This window comes from Phalaenopsis equestris, unplaced genomic scaffold (assembly GCF_001263595.1).
Source record: "Phalaenopsis equestris unplaced genomic scaffold, ASM126359v1 Scaffold000134, whole genome shotgun sequence".
Lineage (NCBI taxonomy): Eukaryota > Viridiplantae > Streptophyta > Magnoliopsida > Asparagales > Orchidaceae > Phalaenopsis > Phalaenopsis equestris.
In genome coordinates, this window is record NW_018164576.1 from 2,235,044 (window position 1) to 2,258,158 (window position 23,115).

The 23,115-nt window shown below is 35.9% G+C and overlaps 2 protein-coding genes across 3 annotated transcripts in view; one reads left to right on the forward strand and one right to left on the reverse strand.

The window, feature by feature from the left end:
- Positions 1–367: 367 nt before the first annotated feature.
- LOC110021467 (type I inositol polyphosphate 5-phosphatase 5-like) lies at positions 368–4,430 on the forward strand. The gene is made up of 10 exons (XM_020719968.1): positions 368–652; positions 756–825; positions 931–1,002; positions 1,183–1,273; positions 1,365–1,469; positions 1,547–2,084; positions 2,169–2,362; positions 2,786–2,894; positions 2,978–3,126; positions 4,041–4,430. Exons 1-10 carry the CDS (start codon positions 560–562, stop codon positions 4,255–4,257), a joined length of 1,638 nt encoding a protein of 545 aa, XP_020575627.1. The 5' UTR covers positions 368–559; the 3' UTR covers positions 4,258–4,430.
- A 9,688-nt stretch (positions 4,431–14,118) lies between these two features.
- Positions 14,119–23,115, reverse strand: part of LOC110021331 (uncharacterized ATP-dependent helicase C29A10.10c-like) — a 9,280-nt gene continuing 283 nt past the window's right edge. The window contains exons 1-8 of one of the 2 annotated variants that reach the window (XM_020719782.1): positions 22,968–23,103; positions 21,445–22,816; positions 20,790–20,978; positions 17,679–17,774; positions 17,379–17,550; positions 17,093–17,228; positions 15,242–17,011; positions 14,119–15,167 (exon numbers count right to left, since the gene is read on the reverse strand). In XM_020719782.1, the coding sequence (XP_020575441.1) occupies positions 14,757–15,167; positions 15,242–17,011; positions 17,093–17,228; positions 17,379–17,550; positions 17,679–17,774; positions 20,790–20,978; positions 21,445–22,777 (4,107 nt within the window). In that variant the 5' untranslated portion in view covers positions 22,778–22,816; positions 22,968–23,103 and the 3' untranslated portion in view covers positions 14,119–14,756. Of the gene's footprint in view, positions 15,168–15,241; positions 17,012–17,092; positions 17,229–17,378; positions 17,551–17,678; positions 17,775–20,789; positions 20,979–21,444; positions 22,817–22,967; positions 23,104–23,115 lie in introns of those variants that run through there. The other variant, XM_020719781.1, reaches the window with a different exon arrangement.

Here is a 23,115-nt window from a genome sequence, read left to right on the forward strand (position 1 = left end):
GATAGGTTGTCCGTTCCGGACCGTAGATCACAGTGATTTATGTACAGGATCGGACACCGCATGCAGAGATGTATGCGGTGTCCGCACGCAATAATTCCTCGCCAGTCGAACTGACATGGCAGTGAAGATACAGAATACTAGTAGGCTTGGCCTATTCACTCACACAAACAGTCGCATGGGACTTTCGATAATTAACCACGAAGCATTATCCCAACCGTCCGATCCAAAAATCACAATCTCACCCATCCCAATCTCCATCACGCGCATGCGGATTACCCGCACCAAACTCCCAAACGAAGATGGCGGGAGAGAGTCTGTTTAATTAACTGAATCCAGCAACAGAACAAAAGCTAGCAATGAACCAAAATAGAAAAAGAAAAACCTCTGCTTCTCAGCCTCTGTTTCTTCCTCTAATTTCACCTCTGTAATCTGTTTTCATCTCCTCCCATACTCCATTGTATTTGCTCTATTTATCTTCTTCCTCCATTCTCCCACCCAACACCATCCTCCATGATTGATCATGAGGCAGCCAGAAACACAAACCCTACAATGTGAATGAATGTCGAATTCAAAACACCACCACGACCAGTCCCGGAATATGATCACAGACACCGCCACCGATAATTCGTTCAAATGTGAGAGGAAAAAGAAGGTATGAAATTGATGTCAATTGTTAATAGCAATGATAGGAAAGTTCATTTTGTGATCAGGAGGTCATCGATTTTAACCGATTTGTTTCACCATGAATGTTTCAGTCTTTGCTCACCAATATTTTTAGTAAGAAGGGAAGGAGTAGAAGAGGAACGGATGGAGATGGATTCCCAGGTATGGAAATTTGATTTAATACATGTTTGATTTCAGCTCCTCTATTTTGAATTTGGCAATATGAGCTTCAAATGAGAAGAAGTGTTCTATATAAATCTTCAACAGATTTGAATCGAAGAAATGTGGCGAGGAGTTGTTTGTTGGATGCATCTCCTCTTGTCAGAAAAAGCTTTTCAGGTGATTTGCAAATGACAAAATCTGACATTATATATATTTGTATCACCATATCAAATTCAAAAACATGTTATTTTAAAAAAAGATCAAAATCAATCAAATATCTGTGGAGATGAAAAACTAACCATTAATTTGCCCTGCACAAATAAAAGTGCTTGCTGCATCTAACTTATTCATCTTCAGATAGACCTTCGAATTCACGAATCGAAAGCCTGAACATTTGCACCATTGAACGACCGTTGCAGCGAGAAATAGTAGAGAAGAAAGTGTACAGGTTTGAATTCTTTGCTGCCTTCATATTGTCGACACGACGAACAAATTCCACCAATATGAGGATATCAGCTTTATGAGTTCTAAATTTGCAGGCTATTTGTCGGAACATGGAATGTAGGAGGAAAAACACCGCACATTGGCCTCAATCTTGTAGATTTTCTACAAGTTGAAGAAGACATAGATATATATGTGTTAGGGTGCGAACTCTTTAATCTTATTCTTATTTTGATAACAAAAAGATATGATGAAGTTCTTAAATTCTTACCTTCTTCAGGTTTCAGGAGATAGTTCCTTTAAATGCAGGCAATGTGCTTGTCATTGAGGACAACGAGCCAGCGACGAAGTGGCTCGCGCTTATCGCTTCGGCCCTCAATAGCTCTAGTGGCAGATACTTGAGTGACAGGGATGACTTTTCATCTGATTCTAACTCATCAAAGCACATCAACCAAGCGAAAGAGAGGACCGCCTTTCAGAGATCCTCACTGAAGGCTCTAAGCAAACATCATAGAGCAAATAGCGCTTTGGTCAAGACCTGTAACTGCTCAATTGATCCATCTAGCATGCGGTGGAAGGCAAGGGAGCTGAGGGAGTTCATACACAGACTCGAGTCAATCACAATTGATGAAAATTCTCCATTAACATGTTGTGGTGGTCCGGAGAAGGTGATCGGCGATACCTATTGTTTGGTTTCCAACAAGCAGATGGTGGGCATATTCTTGTCTGTGTGGGTGAAGAATGATCTTGTGCAACACATTGGCCATCTTAGGGTTTCCTCTACAGGAAGGGGGATCATGGGTTACCTTGGAAACAAGGTTGGTTAGCATATTAGAATCATGCTGCACAAGAAATCAAGGAAATCTGTAGCTTTGTCTTATTAGATGTTTTATGATGCACAGGGATGTATTGCAATGAGCATGACAATACATAACACGAGCTTCTGCTTTATCTGTAGCCATTTGGCTTCAGGAGAGAAGGAAGGAGATGAGCTGAAGAGAAACTCCGACGTTGTCGAGATCTTGAAGAACACACAGTTCCCTAGTATATGCAAGACACCAGCTCGTCAAATACCCGAAAGGATCAAAGATCATGAGTAAGTTTCTATCATATGGCCAAATTAGCTCCTAAAATTTTTTTTGAATCATAAGATTAAAGTCAAGTAAAATGAATTTGAGACAAAAAAGGGGAAATTTACAGATATTCCACACAATTCTTATGCATTCACATATCTTGCACCTAAACATTCATGTTTACACATATAACACTTTGATGCCGCAAACCTATGCATGAAAAGATGTGTTTCAGTATTAAAAGATAGTAATAGTGGTATTTTTTATGTGATGTTAAGGATTTGAGTGATATATATGTAAATATGAATGTTTGAATATGAATGTTTGATTTGAGTGTTGGATATGTAAATACATGAGAATTGTGTGGTATGTATGTAAATGCCTTAAAGAAATATCCAAGCAAATAATTTCCCACTTCATTTCTTGTAAATCAACATATACCGCAGCCGAGTATTTTGGCTTGGGGATTTGAATTATCGAGTTGCTTTAAGCTACGAGGACACGAGAACATTGCTAGATGATAATGATTGGGATGCTTTACTAGAGAAGGATCAGGTAAACAAATGCAAACCCAAATAAAATCATTTAACCAAATGGCTAAATCTTTTTTACTCTAAATATCTCAAGTATTTCCACAGCTAAATATGGAGAAAGAAGCAGGAAGAGTATTTGGTGGGTGGAAGGAGGGAAAGATCTACTTCGCACCAACCTACAAATACTCTCACAACTCCGACGAATATGCTGGAGAGACGGTGAAGTCGAAGAAGAACCGTCGAACCCCAGCATGGTATGCTCTAAACTGTTCGTCAACACCATTGATCAAGCTATCATGAACTATCATCATGCATTTGTGGTGAATTTAATTTGATCTTAAGAAATCATTTCAATAATGATCAATCTAAACTCAAAATTCTATATTAGTTTTCATCAAAAACTGTCAAGTCATAATTACTTGATTATCACGAGTTCTATCTACATAATTGTTCACAAGCTCATGAAGAAAAGTGTAGATTTAGATGAGGAAAATGACTGTTCAAATTTAATTTCTGCAATTTAAAATGAAGTTGGAAGAAAAAAATCTCAAGTTAAAGCCATAAATCTCAAATAAAAGGTTGGCTTAGAGCAATGACTAGTCTGACTTTTTCATAAACTGAAGGTTTAATAAATTTTGGAAGACTCACATGCATACCACTCAATTCTTATGTATTTACAGATATAACACTTAAGCTTCAATATATATATATATATATAGGCCACCTTACAGATATTTCGTACACTTCATGTAAAAGTATAAGTATGCATAAAGGTGTCATTTATCTATTTTGGAGAAAATGTATTTAATATATATATATATATATATATATATATAGGCCGCCTTACCTTTGCATGAAAAGGTGTATTTCACCTCTTAAAAAACGGTTGTATTTTTATGTGATAAGAGATTCGGGTGGTATAAATGTAAAAATCAAAGTTTAGGTGGGAGGAAAGTAAATACATAAGAATTGGATGGTGTATTATGTAAATACCTTTCTTGGCCACAAATTCTCTCTATGAAATGCAGAGTGAAACTGCATCATCGGCTCTTCCTCATGGGAAAACCATTCTATTTAACCTTACTTAAAAGAAGTGTGGCAGTAATCTCAAGATTGATTGATTACGTGAAGTAACAATAATGATGAAATTTTTGTGCTTTTTTTTAAGGTGTGACCGTATATTATGGTGCGGAGATGGAATCGAGCAAGTACAATATAACAGAGGAGAGTCAAGATTCTCCGACCACCGGCCGGTATGTGCGGTTTTCAGAACTCAGGTGGAGTTCAGCACCAGCAGTACCTACGAGGACGGCTACGCCAGTGCTGGAGGGAGGAGTCCGATTGTCGAAACTAGACCTCAAAGGCACAGCTTCTATGAGTTCTGAAAGAGAAGTATAGTTATAGAGGGAAAAGTAGATTTTACTAGGCCTGTAATTTACAAATCCCATTACATGTAAAGATGTTAATGAAGTTCTATAAATAAGGAAAATTAGGTTGCTTATTTTCTGCGTGGGCAGTATATTCTGTAAATTGGTTTGCTTGGACATTCTTCATTCTGTATAGGGTAGTTCTAAAACAAATTAGATAAATAATTGGCATCTTTTATTCCATGTTTTTAAAAGATTAAGGATGCCACCATGCCTATACCTTGAGAAGAAGAAAAAAACTTGAAGAAGAAGTATGCTGCCATGTCCAGGAATCAGGGCAGAAGTTGCCTTAAATCAAACTGGGATTTACATAAATACGACCCAAATCTTATGTTTTTACATATATAATGCCAAAACTTTGCTTTTTTACATTTATACTCCAGAAATCTTTCATATCACATCAGAAATGCCAGTATTTTAACTTATTGAATGTGAAATACACTTTTTCATGCATAAGGGGGCATATATGTAAAAATTGAAGTCTAGTTGTCAAATACATAAGAATTGAGTGATATCTAAGTAAATATTCCTAAAAGGAAATTAGGCAGGAGTGAATTTGAATTCAAACCCATTATAGCATGAAATCTTATCAAACAGAATCAATTATCAAAAAGCCTATTTGAAGCCTGAAAAAGTTTGAGGCGAAATTGAACTAAAATGTTTGATTTATTTTAACGTGTGTTTGGGGGCAGCTGTTATCTTATATTAGTTTGTTTGGGGCAACTTTTTCACAACTATTATTTAGACCTCTGCTGTTATATTTCTGCTCGATTGCAGCTTTATTGCTTTATAATATTGTTGTAATAAGATGTAATTTCTTACAATCAGTGTGCTAGTATTAGTTTTAAGCTGTTTGTTTCTATTTTATTTTAAAAAGCAATTCAACAACAGTTCTACAAGTACATCTACAAACACCTCCAACTACTCCAAATAAGCCCTAAATGTCATCGTAGAATTCATATGAGAAAAATAAATTTTGTTTGAAATTTATGGGTATTACACTTCATTTTCATTTTAAAAGAGGAAGATTTGCATAAATGCTACTCAATTCCTATGCATTTACATATCTAACACATAAAGTTCAATTTTACTTATAAACTTTTTTTTAATAAATTAAAAGGTGTATTTCAGTTTTTAAAAGTTAAAAAGGTGATACTTCCTATGTGATATGAAAAAATTAGTTGGTAAAAATGTAAAATGCAAAATTTTGATGTTAGATATGTAAGTACATACAAAATTGAGTGGAATGTATGTAAATGCCCATTTAAAAATCCTTGCATGGTCGTTTGTTTTCATATTCTTGTTGATGTATTGCTTTATTTAAAGATGCTAATAGCTCTAAACTTGCTCCAGATTTGACTCCAATCAATATCAAGCTATACTCCAAACACAAAATCAATTCTTACTTTGTTCCAATCTACTCCAATATAGCTCGAGTCAACTCACAATAAATATTTATATAAATGACATAATAAATATAGCAAAATACATGTACAATATAAGGTATAAAATTTATATTTATGTATTTATTTAACTAAAAAACTAATTTTGAGTACTCAAAATAAGTGTCGAGCAGTCAAATTTAGTTCAAACAAAATCTTTTTCGTTTCTATTAAATCTTAGTATAGCATTTATTTTAGTTTTGATTTTAAATTTGGTAATAATAAGCTCGAACTCGACTCCATATCACCCTTAGCTTCATCACCATATGCCATAACCCGAACTCTCATTCATCAATTTGTTGCTCATGTTGATCGATTATGCCTTCTATCCTTTTGGTACAACTTCCTAGAAAGGCTCCATCTTACAAGCGCTCTAATATAAATGCTTTATTTCAAAATTCATCTAAAAAGTATCTCAAACCGTAAGAATTCTGTTTGTTGTATTTAAGGAATCTTTTACAATGTTTGATCCAATAACTATAGACAAAAACTAGTAGCTTCTAATTTGTGAACCACACTATCAAACCCGCAACACGTACTTAGAAGCGGATAGAAGTTTTTGTCTAAGTTCAAAATAAAGATTTGCATGTATTAGGATGTCCAAGCAAATAAGATCTTCGCGGGCTTCGCGAGACCCACTTTAACTTGAATATATTGTTCTGAAAGATGTGTTGATCACCTTGAAAGCATGCAAATTTTCTAAAATATGCTATAGCACTCGAAGTTTAAACATTTGCATGTACTTTGACAATAATTATAATCCTTAAAACTAAGTGTCAAAGAACGCCGCAAGAGAAAAAATATTAAAAATGGACTAACAATTAAATTTGTCTGGAAAAACATTCAAAGTAATCTAAATTTTATAAAGTCACTTTTTCAAGCTTTTAATTTAATATATTAAGTTAAGCATGCTCTTGAATAAACAGTATTGCTTATAAAGCAATATTGTAAGTCCTACATTGGTCAGTCCAATCGACATTCTAATAAGTATTGGTGTTCACAAGTTTTCTAAAATAACATGAAGTCCCCGAAACATCCGCATGTACTCCGACGATAATTTTAAATTCTTAATCAAAACATCTGAGAATGTTACATGATTAAATATATAAAAAAGAATTTAAATTTATTTTTTTCTCGAAAAACATTCAAGTAATCAAAAATTTATAATTTTTTTTTCTAAAATTTAATTTAATTTAATTAAGTTATGCAAGATCTCAAAAGAGTCATCTTGCCTATAAAGTAAGGTAAAAATCGCACATTGACCAGTCCGGTCCGATCCTCCTCTCTAAACTCGCTCTAGATTTGTATTGATATCAAGCTATACTGCAAACACAAAATAAATTTTTAGGTCGTTTCAATTTACTCGAATATAACTTAAATCCACTCAAAATAAATATTTATATAAATGACATAATAAATATATATGTACAATATAACGTATAAAATTTATATTTATTTATTTGTTTATTTAAAACTAATTTTGAGTACTCGAAATATGTCTCGAGCAGTCAAATTTTGTTCAATCAAAATCTTTTTGGTTTCGATTATGTCTCAGTATAGCATTCATTTTAATTTTGAGTTTAAATTTGAATAAGAAGCTCAAAATCAACTCCATATCACCCTTAGCTTCACCACCATATGTGATAGCCAAACTCTCATTCATCAAAATGTTTTTCATTTTGATCTAGTATGCCTTTTATCCTTTTGGTACAACCTCCTAGAAAGGCTGCCATCTTAGAAGTGCTCTAATATAAATGCTTTATTTCAAAATTTCATCTATAAAGTATCTCAATATGAAAGAATTATGTTTGTTGTATTTAAGGAATCTTACAATGGTTGATCCAATCACTAAGGATAAAAGCTAGTAGCTTCTAATTTGCGCACCACGCCTCCAAATCCGCAACACGTACTCTGAAGTGGATAGAAGGCTATGTCTAAGGAGTTCAAAATAAAGCTTTGCATGCATTAGGATGTCTAAATAGATAAGGACTTGCGCTTGCTTTGCAAGACCCACTTGAATATATTGTTCTGAAAGATTTGTTGATCACCTTAAAAGTGTGCAAATTTTCTAAAATATGCTATAGTACTAAGTTTAAACATTTGTATGTCCTTCAATGATAATTTCCTTTGATGATAATTATAATTTTTAAACCTAAGTGTCTAAGAATGTCTAATAGAAAAAAAAAATTAAAAATGAACTTGAAATTAAATTTGACTTGAAAAGCATGCAAGGTAATCTAAATTTTATAAAATCTCTTTTTTCAAATCTTTACTCTGGAATAGGTAACCTTGCCTATAAAAAAATACTATAAGTCCCACATCGATCAATCCATTTGACATTCTAATAAGTATTGCAGTTAGCAAGTTTTATAAAATAACCTTCAGTCCTCGAAACACCGGCATGTACTCCGACGATAATTTTAAATTCTTAATCTAAACGTTTGAGAAAGTTGTAGGATTAAAATAAAAAAAAAAATTAAAATTATTTTTTTCTGGCAAAGCGTGCATGTAATCAAAATTTTTAAAATTTTCTTTCAAAACTTTTAAATTTAATATCATTAAGTTATGCATGGTCTAAAATGAATTGTATTGCCTATAAGGTAAGGTCATAAATCCTACATTGTCAGTCCAATCCAATCCGATCCTCCTCTCTATAAAGGCAGGAGTTAACAGGACTAATATTTTTTTAAATATTTAAGAAATTGAATTCAGTCAAATTACAAATCTAAGAGTTCCATGAAATATTCTCAGTAATAGAGGTGTTAAATGTGAACATATTCTCAGTAATAGAGGTGTTAAATGTGAACATCAACCGAAGAGGTCGACTCAAAAAATTAAGTTTTCAATTCGTAAAGATCTAAAAATTATTCGAATGAAATATATCATTTAGGCTAAAGACCAAAACACCATCCACACTCTACAACCGTTTATCAAAGGTGACAAATTTGTCAGTAACTTAAGCCCATGTAAAGCTAAGGTCATGCCAAGTATATATTACTATATTCATGCTCAAAATAATGTGCTAGTAAGAATTAAGAATGTAATTTTAATCCTCTGTCAACGTGGTTTGATTATTAAGGGTCTGTTTGGGGTAACTACAGATTATTAAAAAGCTATTGCGCATAAGATGACTATATGTTTATTTTTTGCAGTTTGAAACAGTTGGGTTATAGTTGTTTCTGAATAAATGACTTTTATGTCTTTGTACTATAGTGTTATTTATAGCATAACTATTCATATTAACACATTCCATACTTGAAATCAAATATCAAGTTTGAATGTTACAAAATAAAAAAAGACATCTCACAAAATAGTGAGTAACACGACAATCAAAATTAAAAAAAAATTATTAAAATAACAATTAATAGAATGATAATATTCTTTTTAAATTATAATTGACTTATGTTACGAGATAAACCGCTATCCAAGGAAACTCGTCACACCCACTATCGATGGTGGATTTATGCAACCCATCAGCACACCTAAAGAACTCACAGTTTGATGTTCTTTTCCTCGGGCAACTGTAAAACTATTTCGTAGCTATGTGGCTATCACGAGTTAGACAGAAAATATTGTAGATCACAGTAGCAGTACAAACTCCGAAGGTATCGAAAGTTCTCGACCTCATCTTTTCAGATGATTTTAAAACAACGAAGCACAAATCTTTAAAAACAACATTAGTGAAAAAAAATATTCGAAGTAATCAATGCAAGTTATTTAACTGAAATCTCAAAGAATCTAACATAAACCAACGAATTTGTCACTACAAGAAGACAACAGACTTTATAAAAAAAATGTTATTAGTTGGTTTTAAACCAAGTAATACTCAGCTCATGTGTCAAATATGCATATCACCACAAAATACCATCTAGAGGAATCTCAAAAGCCATTGCACTGAAAATTGAGAAGAACTTGGTTACTTTCATTGGGATCTCACATATGACAAGAACCAAAAGTGAAATATAGGTCATCCAGAAGACCCTTAAGGTCGAATATCTCATCATAAACCTCCAAAAAAAAAAAAAAAAACATGCAATGTTCATATTACATATTTTATCCAGGTTTGCCTCATCGGTCATCCACCTGGTAAATAATACATCAATAAGAAATAGAAAAAAATTTGAGATTCAAAATATGCATGCCTTGCATAAAACATCCATATACCAAAAAATAAATATATTCACAACACATTGCAAATAAAGTGGCAACAAAAACAGACAATCCCTCAATTTGGCCTCCAACTATGACAACTTTAATTCGTTCCCTCAATTCTATCATCCCCCCCCTCCCCCCTCCTGGCACCTTCCTCATCCTGGATGCAAATCTCAAGCAATTCACCTTGAGTCTATGATAAAGTTCGTCTTAAATAATATGTATATGCTTCAACAGGGACATGTGAATGATCTTCATCAGCTCTATTGAAATCAATGTCGTTCCACGAAGGATGTCACCGAATATAATTGTATAAAAACATTGTGGCGACCACAATCTACACTTGTTTAGAAAAAAATGTCGGCATATCCCACAACACGACTAATTTCTTTTTCCAAACTTCACATGACCTTTCAATGACACGGCGTAAATAAAAGCGTCACTTATTGAATATCTCTTTCTTACCCCGAGTGATATTGTTAACTCTCTCAAAATTAGGAATATGATATTTGGTATCAGCAAAGGGCTTGAGATACCCTTTTCGTAATGGATATCCAGCGTCAACCAAATAATATTTATTTAATATAAAAATAATCATGAGTGTTGTGCAAGATATTAGCATTTCCTTTGTTAATATTCAAGCTAACATAGAGGTAGCTACGGAAAGTTATACTATTTAGTTCGCGTAGCAAAATTAAAAATATGACTGTTATGTGCACTGTGTTCATATCCGGCCAGAGCAAATATGAAGCATTTATTGAAATCACATACAACATCACATTTTGTGTTGGTGATCGACATCATCCAATGTATGCAATCTTTTCACAATTGGGAATACATGTATCAAAATGTGTTTCATCAATCGCTCCAACACAATCCTGAAATAGTTACCAATGATATTAGAGACATTGTGTTCAAGTTGATTTAGAAGAATATAAACACATGAAACTACCTTAACATATAGCATATAACACTGATCATGTGAAGTCTACACAGGTGTGCTTTGGAATGAAGATTTATAGTGACAAACCAATCAGAGCATTTAGCTCAATTGAGATATATCTGCTGATAGTTTTGGATGAGTGTTAGAAAAGTTTCATAACACCTCTCATGAACTCATTTTGTGATAAAATATAGAGTTATAGCCAACACCTCTCTTGAAATCATCATGAACGAGCCATGCAAACCATGATTTATGTGAAATTCCTTCAATAGATCAGTGAAAATAGATTGTGTGGGGTGACCCACAAGCAACTCCCCAACCCACTGGTCGCCTACATAGTGGAAGTCATGCAAGAAACCAAGCCATCCTCCCCACAAGCAACTCCCCAACCTGAGCACCATATTTCGACATAACCAAATAGAGAACAGAGCATCATATTTCGGTATCACCAACAACACCCTAATTTCCCCATGCCAACAATCACAGCATAGAGAAACTAAGTCATCCTCCAATTTTCAACATAATTTCCACGTACAAAAAAAAATCACAACACCATAATTTTCACATACCAAGAAAAACGCAAAATCAACATCACAACACAACCATCCTCCAATCCATCAACCAACTATAGAGCACAAAGAAACCAGGTCATCACCGAACACAAAGAAACACAAATAATTGGAAAATAAAAATGCTCGAGTATGTAAGGAATGCCTTGGGGCGACGGAAAGCAAAGGATCCAAATGGAGCCGAAGAATAGAGGGGAGAGGGAGGGGGAGGGGGAGGGGGAGGGAGAGAGGGAGAATAAAGGCAAGCACACCACAACAACCACCGGAACTAAAGGAACATGTTTGGAACCAACCCTAACCATCAAATCCACCGAATAACAAAGAGGAGAGAGAGAAGAAAGGCAAGCTCACCACAACAACCACCGCAACAAAAAAGAACCAGACGAAACCCAAGCCACCGGAGCCACAGAGGAGAGGGGGCACGCGAGTTTCGAGTGGGATACGAGAGCACAGAGAGCCGAGGGGGGCAAGGGGGATGAGGGTAATATTATCGTGAATAAACATATCCTGTGTTTAATGAGCTTTACCCAAAGCGCAACACTGCCGCGAATTCCAAATGCCCTTCTCCGACATTTCCCCACCACACCGTGCCTTTTAAGCCACGCCAAACATGTCCTAAGTCTCACAAACGAAGCAATCAAGATCAAAACCCTCTAACCAAGTGGTTTGGCCAATAGACTTCAATATGTTATAATCACGGGTGTACCTGTATGTCACTTAATATTTTTTTCAAGACTGAGTTGTGCATCATAAAGTATACTTGATCACACACAATTTTATGTTAGCTAAAGTCAACTTGAATTTATCCTTCTATATAGACGTCTACCCTAAGTCTACAAGTTCCACTTGAACAAAGCGACTCGTGGCAGCCAAGAAGGATCCTTACTATGGACAAATAAACCACAGAATCTTGATCGGGTTCGTCACATTTTCTTCCACCATCTTCTCTAATTTCACTGTGATAATTTTATAATTTCAAAACTTAAACTTGCTTATATTATATGTTAAGTCTGAATACTTAGTATCTAATAACTAACATTAATCCAAAGTACTACCGTTATGAGTTTGCGGCTATGAAAAATATCAAATTTCAGATATTAAAGTACTCAAAATGAGAGTGATATTTTTGGGTGACATCTTATCTACTATCCCATCTGTGTTCTGAAATTTGACCTGAAACCTTATCTTTCTATTTTATTCTTTCATTCTTTAGAGTGACAACGGCGCAGGAATATTCAGAGCCCGCAAAATTATGTTATATCTGAATAGACTAAACATGTTTTATTTCAAATTAAAGCATAAAAAAAGAGAACAAAAAACAAAAACAATCACAATACAACCTCTAAAATTTCAATTTTTTAAATTACTATTGTTATAACATAAAAGTGATGAATCATCTCTCACATTCTAAATCTTACATTAGAATATTAGATTTGCATGCATACTATCATTATCAAATTAAATAAAATTGGAAGCCATGTTAATTTTAATAATCTAGACTGAAACTGAGTTTTGATTTTCAAGTAAAAATCACATGATTGAAGAATAAGATTACAAGAGCATCATCAAATTTAAAAAAAAAATTAATTAGATGATTCGGCACTTACTTGAATTGAGCCAACATCAGCTTTGCCAGATTTTGACTTGATCGAACTTGACTTCAACTATATCTCCAACGAAAATCAAAAAATTCGGTCAATCTTCACAGCGCAATTACCATGCTAAAGAAAAGATAAAATTAATGGTTGCTACATCCTTGTCTTTCCTAACTGATTGATACTTGGAGAAACCTACAAGGAATCATTCTTTTATTAACAAAATGAATATAAATTATAAGGAGCGAGACTTAGCTTTCAGAATAATAAAATATTCCTTACCTTTTGTCTTCTTCTTCCTCCTCTTCTTTCCACTTTGCATATTAAAAACCATCTAAAAAAGAAAAAATAAAAAATAATAGTGCAGCAGCATCAAGGTTGGTTGTCGCCGGAGGAAGAACGACTAGGTTGAGTGCATGACGCTCGCAACATGCAGGTCACCCAAATTCCAAATACAAGACTTACAGACAGTAATGTCGTTAAAAAACAGGAAAATTTACATACGTAGCACACAATTCTTATGTATTTACATATTTAACACCTAACTTTCATACTTGCATTTATATAACACTTTGGTGTGAGAAACCTGTGCATGAAAATGTGTATTCCACTGTTATAAAAAATAGTTGATGGTGATATTTTTGATGCAATATTAAAGCTTTGAGTGCCATGAATGTAAATATTGAAATTTGGGTGTTAGATATGTAAATACATAAAAATGTGTGCTAGGTATGTAAATGCCCAAAAAGAAAAACAAAAAATAATAACAATACAAGAATTTATATACAGATGCAGCTGGACTCGCATATATTTGCAATGAAAGTTACATTAGAATACTACTAATGTGCAAGCTTAGGCATCTTATCCTGTTATATATACAAACATAAGAAATTTAACACAGAGTCAAATGAAAAAAAAAAGTTACAAAAAAACCTTCTCACCTGTCCGTATTTAGAAATTAAGCCTTAAACCCAGTACCCTCCTAACATCACCAAACAATATATCACTCAGAAATAACTAACCATGCGGTAACTAGGACAAAGATAAACACACATTGATGCTCAGAAGGTAAAAATCACCACCAAAAAATGAAATTAGTAAAGCAAAGAAAACGGATGTCAAGGAAATAAAGAATTTAAATTTTCACCTTCAATGTTTCACTAATTTACAGCATTTAGGATGATCCCAGACCACATGCATGAATCAAATATCCCCTGACACTATACATCATCCAGGTCAGTTCCCATTTTGGAGAATTCATCCCCTATATTACATATTAATCTCATTTCTAAGCCTAAAGATGAATTATCAACACTAGACTCCATAAATTGGAGGTCGCAGGGCAGTGCACCTTAAGAAACTTGCAAAACTGCACAGAATTGGATCGGATAATCCCAACCGAGAATCAAACTAAAACGCTGGGGTGATTTGCATTATATGCACAAAGTTTGAAATCTTCATTAACCAAAGTCCCCAGAGTTCCTGCAACTCTCAAACACTGCCAAAGCCTTGATTCTCTGCTCAAACCCAATCCTTAAGGGGTTGATTCCAATTTATAGCGTACTGTGAGACATGCATCCGTCACAGTTCTGATCCCAAGCCATGTCTCCGTAGAGGCACGACCGGCAATAAGGCGAGCCTGTTTCGGCGACAAAGCCTCAGTTGTGATTCTTCAAGCTGGTCCAAGAATAAGATCATTTGAGCCCAAGGTTCACAAGTCATTGATTAACAACAAATAAAACCTGGCTTCATCTCATCAACCATCTCTTCTGAAACCTCCTCCAAAGGAACTCTGCCTCTTTGTGGCCCCATAATCTCTGGGCCTATCACTGGAATGCCCCATCTCATCCATAGAATTCTCAACTGATTTCAGGCTTTTGTAGCTTCCATTCCTTGGGGTGAAGGAGGCTGACTTCTCTTCGTCTTCGGATGGTGTAGCAGACCTGTTCTCCGGCATCATCTCGATGTGTCTCTGTCTGTGCCCAGCGTTTCTGAAACTCCTCATGTTATTTGAGGACACTTTTCCTGTGGCATATGTCGGCCCTTTCATTCCCATAAATTCCTTTGGAATACTACCTATGTCCTTGAAACAATTCCTCGTCTTAGCATCGTTAATCAGAGCTGCCCAGTCGTCTGATTGCATCAGAGCATTGGCATTGCCCACAACCTGAGCAAAATGAGTCCATTAGATTTGTTAGTTTTGTGCAAGCAGAAATGAGAAAAAGGAATGCAAAAGCTTACCCATAACGCCCTTCTTGCTCGAGTGAGCGCAACATTCATTCGACGTATATCAGCAACAAATCCTACACCATGGTTTGAAGCACGAACACAAGACATGATTATAACATCCCTCTCCTGGCCCTGGAAAGCATCAACTGTGTTGATGTAGATATCTCTACCGTCATCAGAATTCATAACTCCCTCAAATTCCCTTTGGAGGCACTTCAGCTGAAGCTTGTAAGGTGTAATTATTCCAACCGTAACTTTCTTCCCACCATCAGTTTTTACAATTTTTTGAAGATTTTCATATAACCGCAACGCAAATTGTGCTTCCATTAAATTCTGATATGATACGGAGCCACCACGGTGGGACTCTCGTCCATGCATAATGTCATAAAAAATGTAAGGCTGCATTAGAGGGTCTCTATAGTATATCTCGTCTGGCAACGTTGAAACACTCTCGCTATCAGTTAACCGCCCCTGGTAGAAGTACCTGGATGGAAATTCACGAATTTGTGGGTGCATTCGGTATTGTACTGATAGTAGCATTGTAGGACAACCAGCTTGCTGAAACCTCTCAAAAAGGCTTCTGCTGTATAAAAGCGTTCCAGCAGCCTTGCTGATGACAGTCGCCGGAAGTTGCTGGGGATCTCCAACAAGAACGCACCTAGCAGCACCAAGTGAGAGAGGAGGAAGAATAGCCACTTCACTGGCCTGGGCGGCCTCATCAATCACAACCATATCAAAGCCATGGGTGAGCCGAGAGAACAATTTCCTGCCACTACTAGAAACAGTTGTGAAGACTATTTCAGCTTCATTGGCAAAACTTGCTTCAAGACAGGCCCGAGCATCCTCGAGATTAAAGGAAACCCCCGGACGGAACTTGCCTTCTAAAATAAAAAGACGTGAAAGCTCGACCAAAACCTTGTCTCTTCCTTCAACAGCTGCAGCAAGGTTCTGCAGCAACAGGTCTCTATTATGATCCAGATCAGCAAGAACATCAGGATCAACACCAACAGATCCTTGGGACCGACCAACTGCTGCTGTTGTGCTGAGCTCCCTCTGAAGAACAGATATTTGCTGCGAGAATTGGGACTCGCGAGCTCTTAACTGATGTATCCACCCATGAATCTCCTCAAAGCCTTTCATTAAGAGCTGTTCAGTTCTTCGCTCAACAGAAACCGCCTGAGCTGCTCTTGTTTGAGAGTCAACTCCGACCCTGGCAACATCAGGACGGTAGACCTTCATCTCTCCATCAATGAAACCGCGATCAAGAACGCGTGATAAAAGCTCATCTGTTGCAGCATTTGATGGAGCACACACAAGCATCCTGGGCTTAGGGCAAAGTTTTGGAAGAGTTCGTAAGAGATTCTGATCCATGCTCTGCAAAACTTCATCAATTGATCCAGTATTTGTGCTGCACTCTGAGGTGGACTCGCTCAGCTGTTTGTAGCTCTCTGGGGCAAGTTTCTTGAGCAATGCGGTGTAATAATGCTGGTACTGCACTAGATGGATCACATTTAGCATGCCCCAGACGGTGTGTGTTTTACCCGTACCTGGAGGACCTTGAACGAGCGTGAAAGGCCAAGGTTCTTGCCTCCTAGTTGATCCATTAGTCGTACCTGCAGCAGTGTGCATTGCAGCCCACTGAATAGCAGCTAATTGTGGACCATTAAACGTTCTATGAAGATGATCCACAAAACTTTGAGTAAAACATTCAGGCAGGGCAGGAGTCTGTTCTTCATACTTGGGAAAGTATTCCGGACTTGGCTTGAGAATTGCAGTTTGCATCTGCTTTGTCACTTAGGGCTTTAGATAATTTAAACAAAATTTTTTAAGTAATTTATTTATAATAAAGATTCAATTCCTCACCTGCAAGTTAAGGCGTCGGAACCCATGGAGAGCAACGTATTCCCTCTGTGTGGTTGCAAGCGAACCTAGCACGGTTAGATACCATGTACTCTTTGGCTGCTGAAGTTTCCTCAGAAGATTATCATCTTCCACTTTGCTGTGATGAGGGAAAAAAAGTAGATTTCAGGAAGGCAAAACGAACCAAAGATTTGGTGAATGACTAAGCATCAGTGACCGCGGCGCACTAGCTGCAGGAGGGACTATATTACACCTATAGAAAAAATATGACTTCTTAAAAATTATTTACCTGCTAGAATCATATGAATCACCAACATGAAAATGAAGAATTGCTCCTGGAGGATCTCGAGTGTCTGTAGAGACATGCCTTCTGACAGTGCCAGCAACTCTTCCAGTCACCTCAAATTCATTATCATCCTCATTAGCGCCAGAATTCATAATCCTTTTATTAGATCTAGGTGCTGACAAGTGAAAAAAAGAGAATTGTAAAAGCAAGCAAAATAAAATCAAGAAACAAATCAACAAAATACAGCACCAACTGCTGCTACTTAGCAAAAGGAAATAACATGCACAGTTCTGAGTTTCAAACCTGAACCAGGTTTCGGGGTTGAAAGGACTGCAACATCGCCCTCCTTAAAGTTCCACTTGCATTCATGAATTGGAAGAACAATGACATCAAACCACCCTAAATTTAAAAGGGTCCGAAAAACATCAATGTCAAATACATAGATATATAAGTAAATCTCAATCATTCATGCAGTGAAAATTCACATTACAAAATGTCATAGCTTTAGAAGGCACAAATCAACATAAAAAATAACAGCAATGCATTCTTAAGACTTCATTTATGATTAAAAAAGCAAAACTGAAGAACTATGTCGAGCTTCCACAAAGTTTTGTAAAGGTAAGTAGAAAAACAAAATTGAGATGAAACAGCGAGATACAAGAATTTTAAAATATCAAACCTATAATACAAAACACTAAATTACCAACCTCTTAACAGCATGGAAAAGAATGGGTAATCAAATCGTCAAAAAGAAATTGAATTACCCGGTCAAAATTAAGGATAGAAAACACAGCAAGCCATTGAGGTGGTAGTATTGTTCCTTTTGAAGAACACATACTTTCCGCAAAATCATAGGCTAGCTAGACCTGCACAAAAAGGTATATTACCTTTCAAGGGGGGTAATGGAGTACACGGCATAAGTTTGGTATCAATCCAAGACCAAAAGGGTTCAGCACAGAGAGCGGAAAATGTACCAAAATAAGAGGATAATCACCATTCATGATAAGAGTACCACACTGACCAGTATATGCTGACAGTTTACAAATTACACGGTTATCACAACAACTAAGCCTTAAAAAGAACTTTGAAGATGGATTAAGAGGATGCAATCATATAAATTTTAAAATTCAAGATTATTTGTCCAAGATTCAGCACCTCAACACTTCATTAAAAAGATGATCTAGTAGAGGTCAAAGCTTCAGCCATGACACCATATACCCAAGCACCAAATCACATTCAATTTAAGCTAAAGCGTCAAGGTATAATTCCGGCAACATAGTCAAATAAATAATTGAAACAACGCACAAAAGAGCATTATTGAAACAATCATGTTAGATAGATCAGAGGAGAAAAAATAGTCAATATAAGTAAATATATTATGTGTTCTTTATTTAAGTAAGCAGGTATAAATTAATTCTCAACCTTTTTATCTATTAATTCAATAGGGTAAGGAAAGAAGAGAAAATTCAGCATGCTAGTGCTTGTTTTGCCAAAAAGAATAAAATACACTTTGATTGCCAAAATTGTTTCCCATTTATTCTGCATGATTTGCCGCACGCTAAGAAAAATATGTATACAACCAATGATTAAGATAGCACAAATATGCACTTCAAAGTTATTGGTCTCCTGCATTGTGAAAGTATCTGCGCGTTATCCAAAATGGCTGTGGGAATCAACAAAAACTTAGAATTCTCAAATTCATGACTTTAAACTTAAAATTCTCAAATTGATGACTTTGTCGAGGGTAAATGTTTGGGCTGCATAACTCTTTTTTTTTAAAAAAAAAAGGGAAGTGCAAAATTGATATGTTCTGTAAGATTCCACAATCACTATTTGATTTGAAGAAATCAGTTCTAGCCAATGAAAAGGATAATTAACAAATTCATGAAAAACAAAAGATATCTAACAAGCAATACCCAAAGCGCTTTCATACCCTTGAAGGACTCATATAGTTAACTTGCATAATGATAAAACAACAAAACTTTGGTACACAAATGATTGAAAACACACAAACAGAAGTAGAACTTGAACACGTATTCAATCCTATAACAAAATTTAATTTAATTTGCATTATTTGGCATTGTAAAGTGGTGCCACTATGCATTCCAAGTTAGTTTATATGTTTAAATCTAGTTTAAGTTGTTGCGCAATATTTGTTAAATACATATTTACATACAGACTGTAAAATATGCTTACCAATGAAAAGGAATTCTTGAACGGTGAATTGAATGTTTGCAATTATAAATTCACATCTCAACCTGTTAGTCTCTAATTGTTACATTTTTTTTGCTTATTAAATTGAATACATACAATATAGCATTCTTCAACCAATAAAGCAACAAAAGATCAGAGTCTCTTTCGACAAGAATTCTTGCAAGATGAATTTCATATTTGTAATTAAAAAGATTACATTTTTTTTAAATTTCACCATTTTCTTTTAAATTTTCCCGGGAACACAGCTAGTTACCCATAAGTTATCTCCAACATGTCACAATTTTCAAGCTAACAATGTTGCATCCTCACAAAGTTGATCACTTAATGTAATTAAGAACTCCTCTTTAAAATTAGCTACTCGTTCTCTATATTCTTTAGTAGGTTTTCTACCAAAGAATGAGATCCCAATTCATCTACCAAAATGATCCCATCGTTCAATGCTTAGAGAATTTTGGATGCAAAAAAGACGCCAACCAAGAAGTGCAAATAAACGGGGGGTTAACATAAAAGTTTCTTGAATACTAATCGGTAATGGAAAAAAAAAAGGATAAAAACTACATCAAGTAGACAAGTACATGGTGTGATAATATTCCAAAATACAATTTAAATTGTCGTAAATTATGCAGTTAAAAACAAAGACTAATAGAGATTGAACCGGAGAAGGGAAGCACCACAAATATCATCAAAATATCTAAAAATGGTTCATGAATCCACGTTTGAACAAAGCACTCTATAGGAAGATGGATCTAAAAGAACCAGTAACAAGTTCGATACAACCCATATACTAGAGATACTATATAAATGTCACCAGAGGGGAACATAAATGGAATTTATTGCGCTATGCAACACAAATATATTTACTGTATGTCTGAAAAATTTTAGAAAATAAAAAAATAGCATCCAACAATTAAGTAATTTGATGGCACCAATCTAAGTATAAACACACAATTCTGCATAATAAGTTCCCACACTGATTCCTAATTCCTAGATGCTCTTAAAATATCACCCCATGTTAGAATCAAAAAGTTGCACAGTTAAATCCATTTATGCCTCCAAGAAAATGATAACTCCATGCCCTTAACACCATCATAAGTTTTCAATTACTCATAAATGAACTGGAACAATTTTGAAACTAGAATTACTGAAACTTAAGAGCATGCTTCAACTCAATTTAAAAAAAAAAGAAAAAAGAACATATACCTCTTTCTCGTCTTTCCACCATTTTCACACGAACCATGACATGTGCATCCCTTGATACCATTTCTGTTGATTCCTCCCACGTGCTATACAGCTGTGCTCTACATTCCTCGAAGAGTAGAGGTTCAAAGACTCTAACATACTCCTCGACAGATTCAAAGCTTCCCGGGACACATTGAAGGTCCGACTCCTCTGAAATATCGAGAATATGGTTACAAGCCCTTAAGTACAAAAACAAAACAAATAATTCAAGGTAAAACTAGATGGGATATATCTAGAAAAAAAAAATTCAAGTGATGAAACGTGAAAGGGTTATTGCCAAAGTGCAGCACATAATGTGAGTGCAATAGCTGCTCTTTTATATAGATTCATCCCATGCTTTCCAATTTTTTTTACTGCTTTTTAACAAATTGTAATTTAATGAACTGATTGACACTCCCACTACCCTGGCATCAAAAAATTAATTAAAAGAGTTTATTTTCCAAGTTAATCCAACAAGAAATCATGCCTTCTATTTTTGGTCTATCAACCAATCTGGTGCCCATGCACCAAAAGGAAAATTCATGCATATGTACTTCTAATTGCAGATAACAAAATACTAATTGAAAGAAACAAATTACACATAAAATACTGAAAATCTAAAAAGATTATCCCAAACCTGGATGATGCCAAAACTGTTCGTTAGTCACCTCCCTCAGGAGCCTTTCAACAGATGTGTCATTGTATTGCTGGTTATTAAAATTCTGTTTCTTGGAGAGAAGAGGTCTTTTGTTCCCCAATTTTGCATCTGCAGTTTCCAGAGCAGTCACTGTTTGTTTCTTTGAAGAAGCTGCCGAAGGCTTAAACAGCCTGGAATCCACAGAAGACTTCCATGAACTGGGTCTTGAATTGGGTGTTAGATGAATTTCGTGAGGACTTTCACAATTATTTATCTTCTTTGAACGTGTTTGGGGCCCTGGAATTGCATCGCCATTTGGTTCAGTCTTAAGTTCACTAAGTTCAACAGTGCTGCTTGCTTCTGATCTTACCTCAGACTGCTGTTTCTGCTCCTTGGTTCCACCCTGACCAGGTCTCTCCCCAGTCCTCTCTACCACAGAGTTTGATCTGGATATTTCTTTTATTGATGTTCGAGTAGTTGTGGTAGTAGTAGCCGCAAATGAAGATTGCCTCCTCTGAGATGTGTTTTTCATAGAGCAATTATTCTTCACATCATCCATGCCAACAAGAATAGTCTTTGGCTTTGTCTTTCCTAACTTCCCTAACTTCTGCTCCTTCTCTTCATCATATTTAGCCTTCTTTGAAGGATTATGATTAGCAAGCCTCAAGGCATGAGTAGCTTCAATACCTCTAACCTCTTTTCTCTTTAATGCTCCCGAAAGCTCCTCTGGGACATCTGCATTAGTATCCCCCTTGAAACTACCATCTGAACCTTTTGCATCTTTAGTGCTATCCACTGCACCATCATTACTGGTGCTAGGTATATGTGAATCATTATTCATATCCAGCATGGCTGGATCAGAAATATTACCATTATCAAAAGCTTTTTCTTGCTCCTTACTCCCGCTGCGTGCATCTGTATCTGCATTTCCTTCCATATCAGACCATTCTCCCTCCTCCTTCTCTACAGGCTGCGCCTCCTTCATCACAACGACCTCTACAACCTTTTCATCGTCACATCTGCTTGCAGAAGCAGCCGGTGCAGGTCCTTGGCTGTTGACTACTGAATCATCCTTTTTCTGCTTGGCAGACTCCCTATGTTGTTCTTTGATCCTAAATGGTTGGAATCCTGAACCAAAAGCAGCATGGGTGAAAGCATTGTTATTGAATATCCTGGGACACTCTTCAAGCGAAGGAAGAAGGTTGGACGTGCGCGGATTCAAAGTTGGAAGAGACTTCTGTGGCACGCAGGGCGCAACTGCAACTATTTCGTCATCCTCTTCCGTGGTAGGTGGCTCGTTAAGGTCGAATAATGGTCTTCCGCGGCCCCCCATATCATTAATAGACGCATAAAATCGAAATCCCTTTATTTCCTTCAGATGCCAAACAAAGTTTCATAAATTACAATGCAGAAGAGCAATTCGTAAACAACAGAACAGCTAGATGACAAATTGAGAGCCAAAGAAAGAGCAACAACGAAATAAAAAAAAAAAGTATGTTCTTCTACTCTTCCGAACTTCAAACCTAAAACCCTAGACGCGGTATCCGTCTTTTTTCCCCAACAAAACCGCTCGAAGCGAACCCTTTTCCGTGTAGACTACTCATCAGAGATGCGGGGCGCGTCCCCACTCCGATCGGTCCCTCCCGTATCGACCGAACTATTAGATCGGAA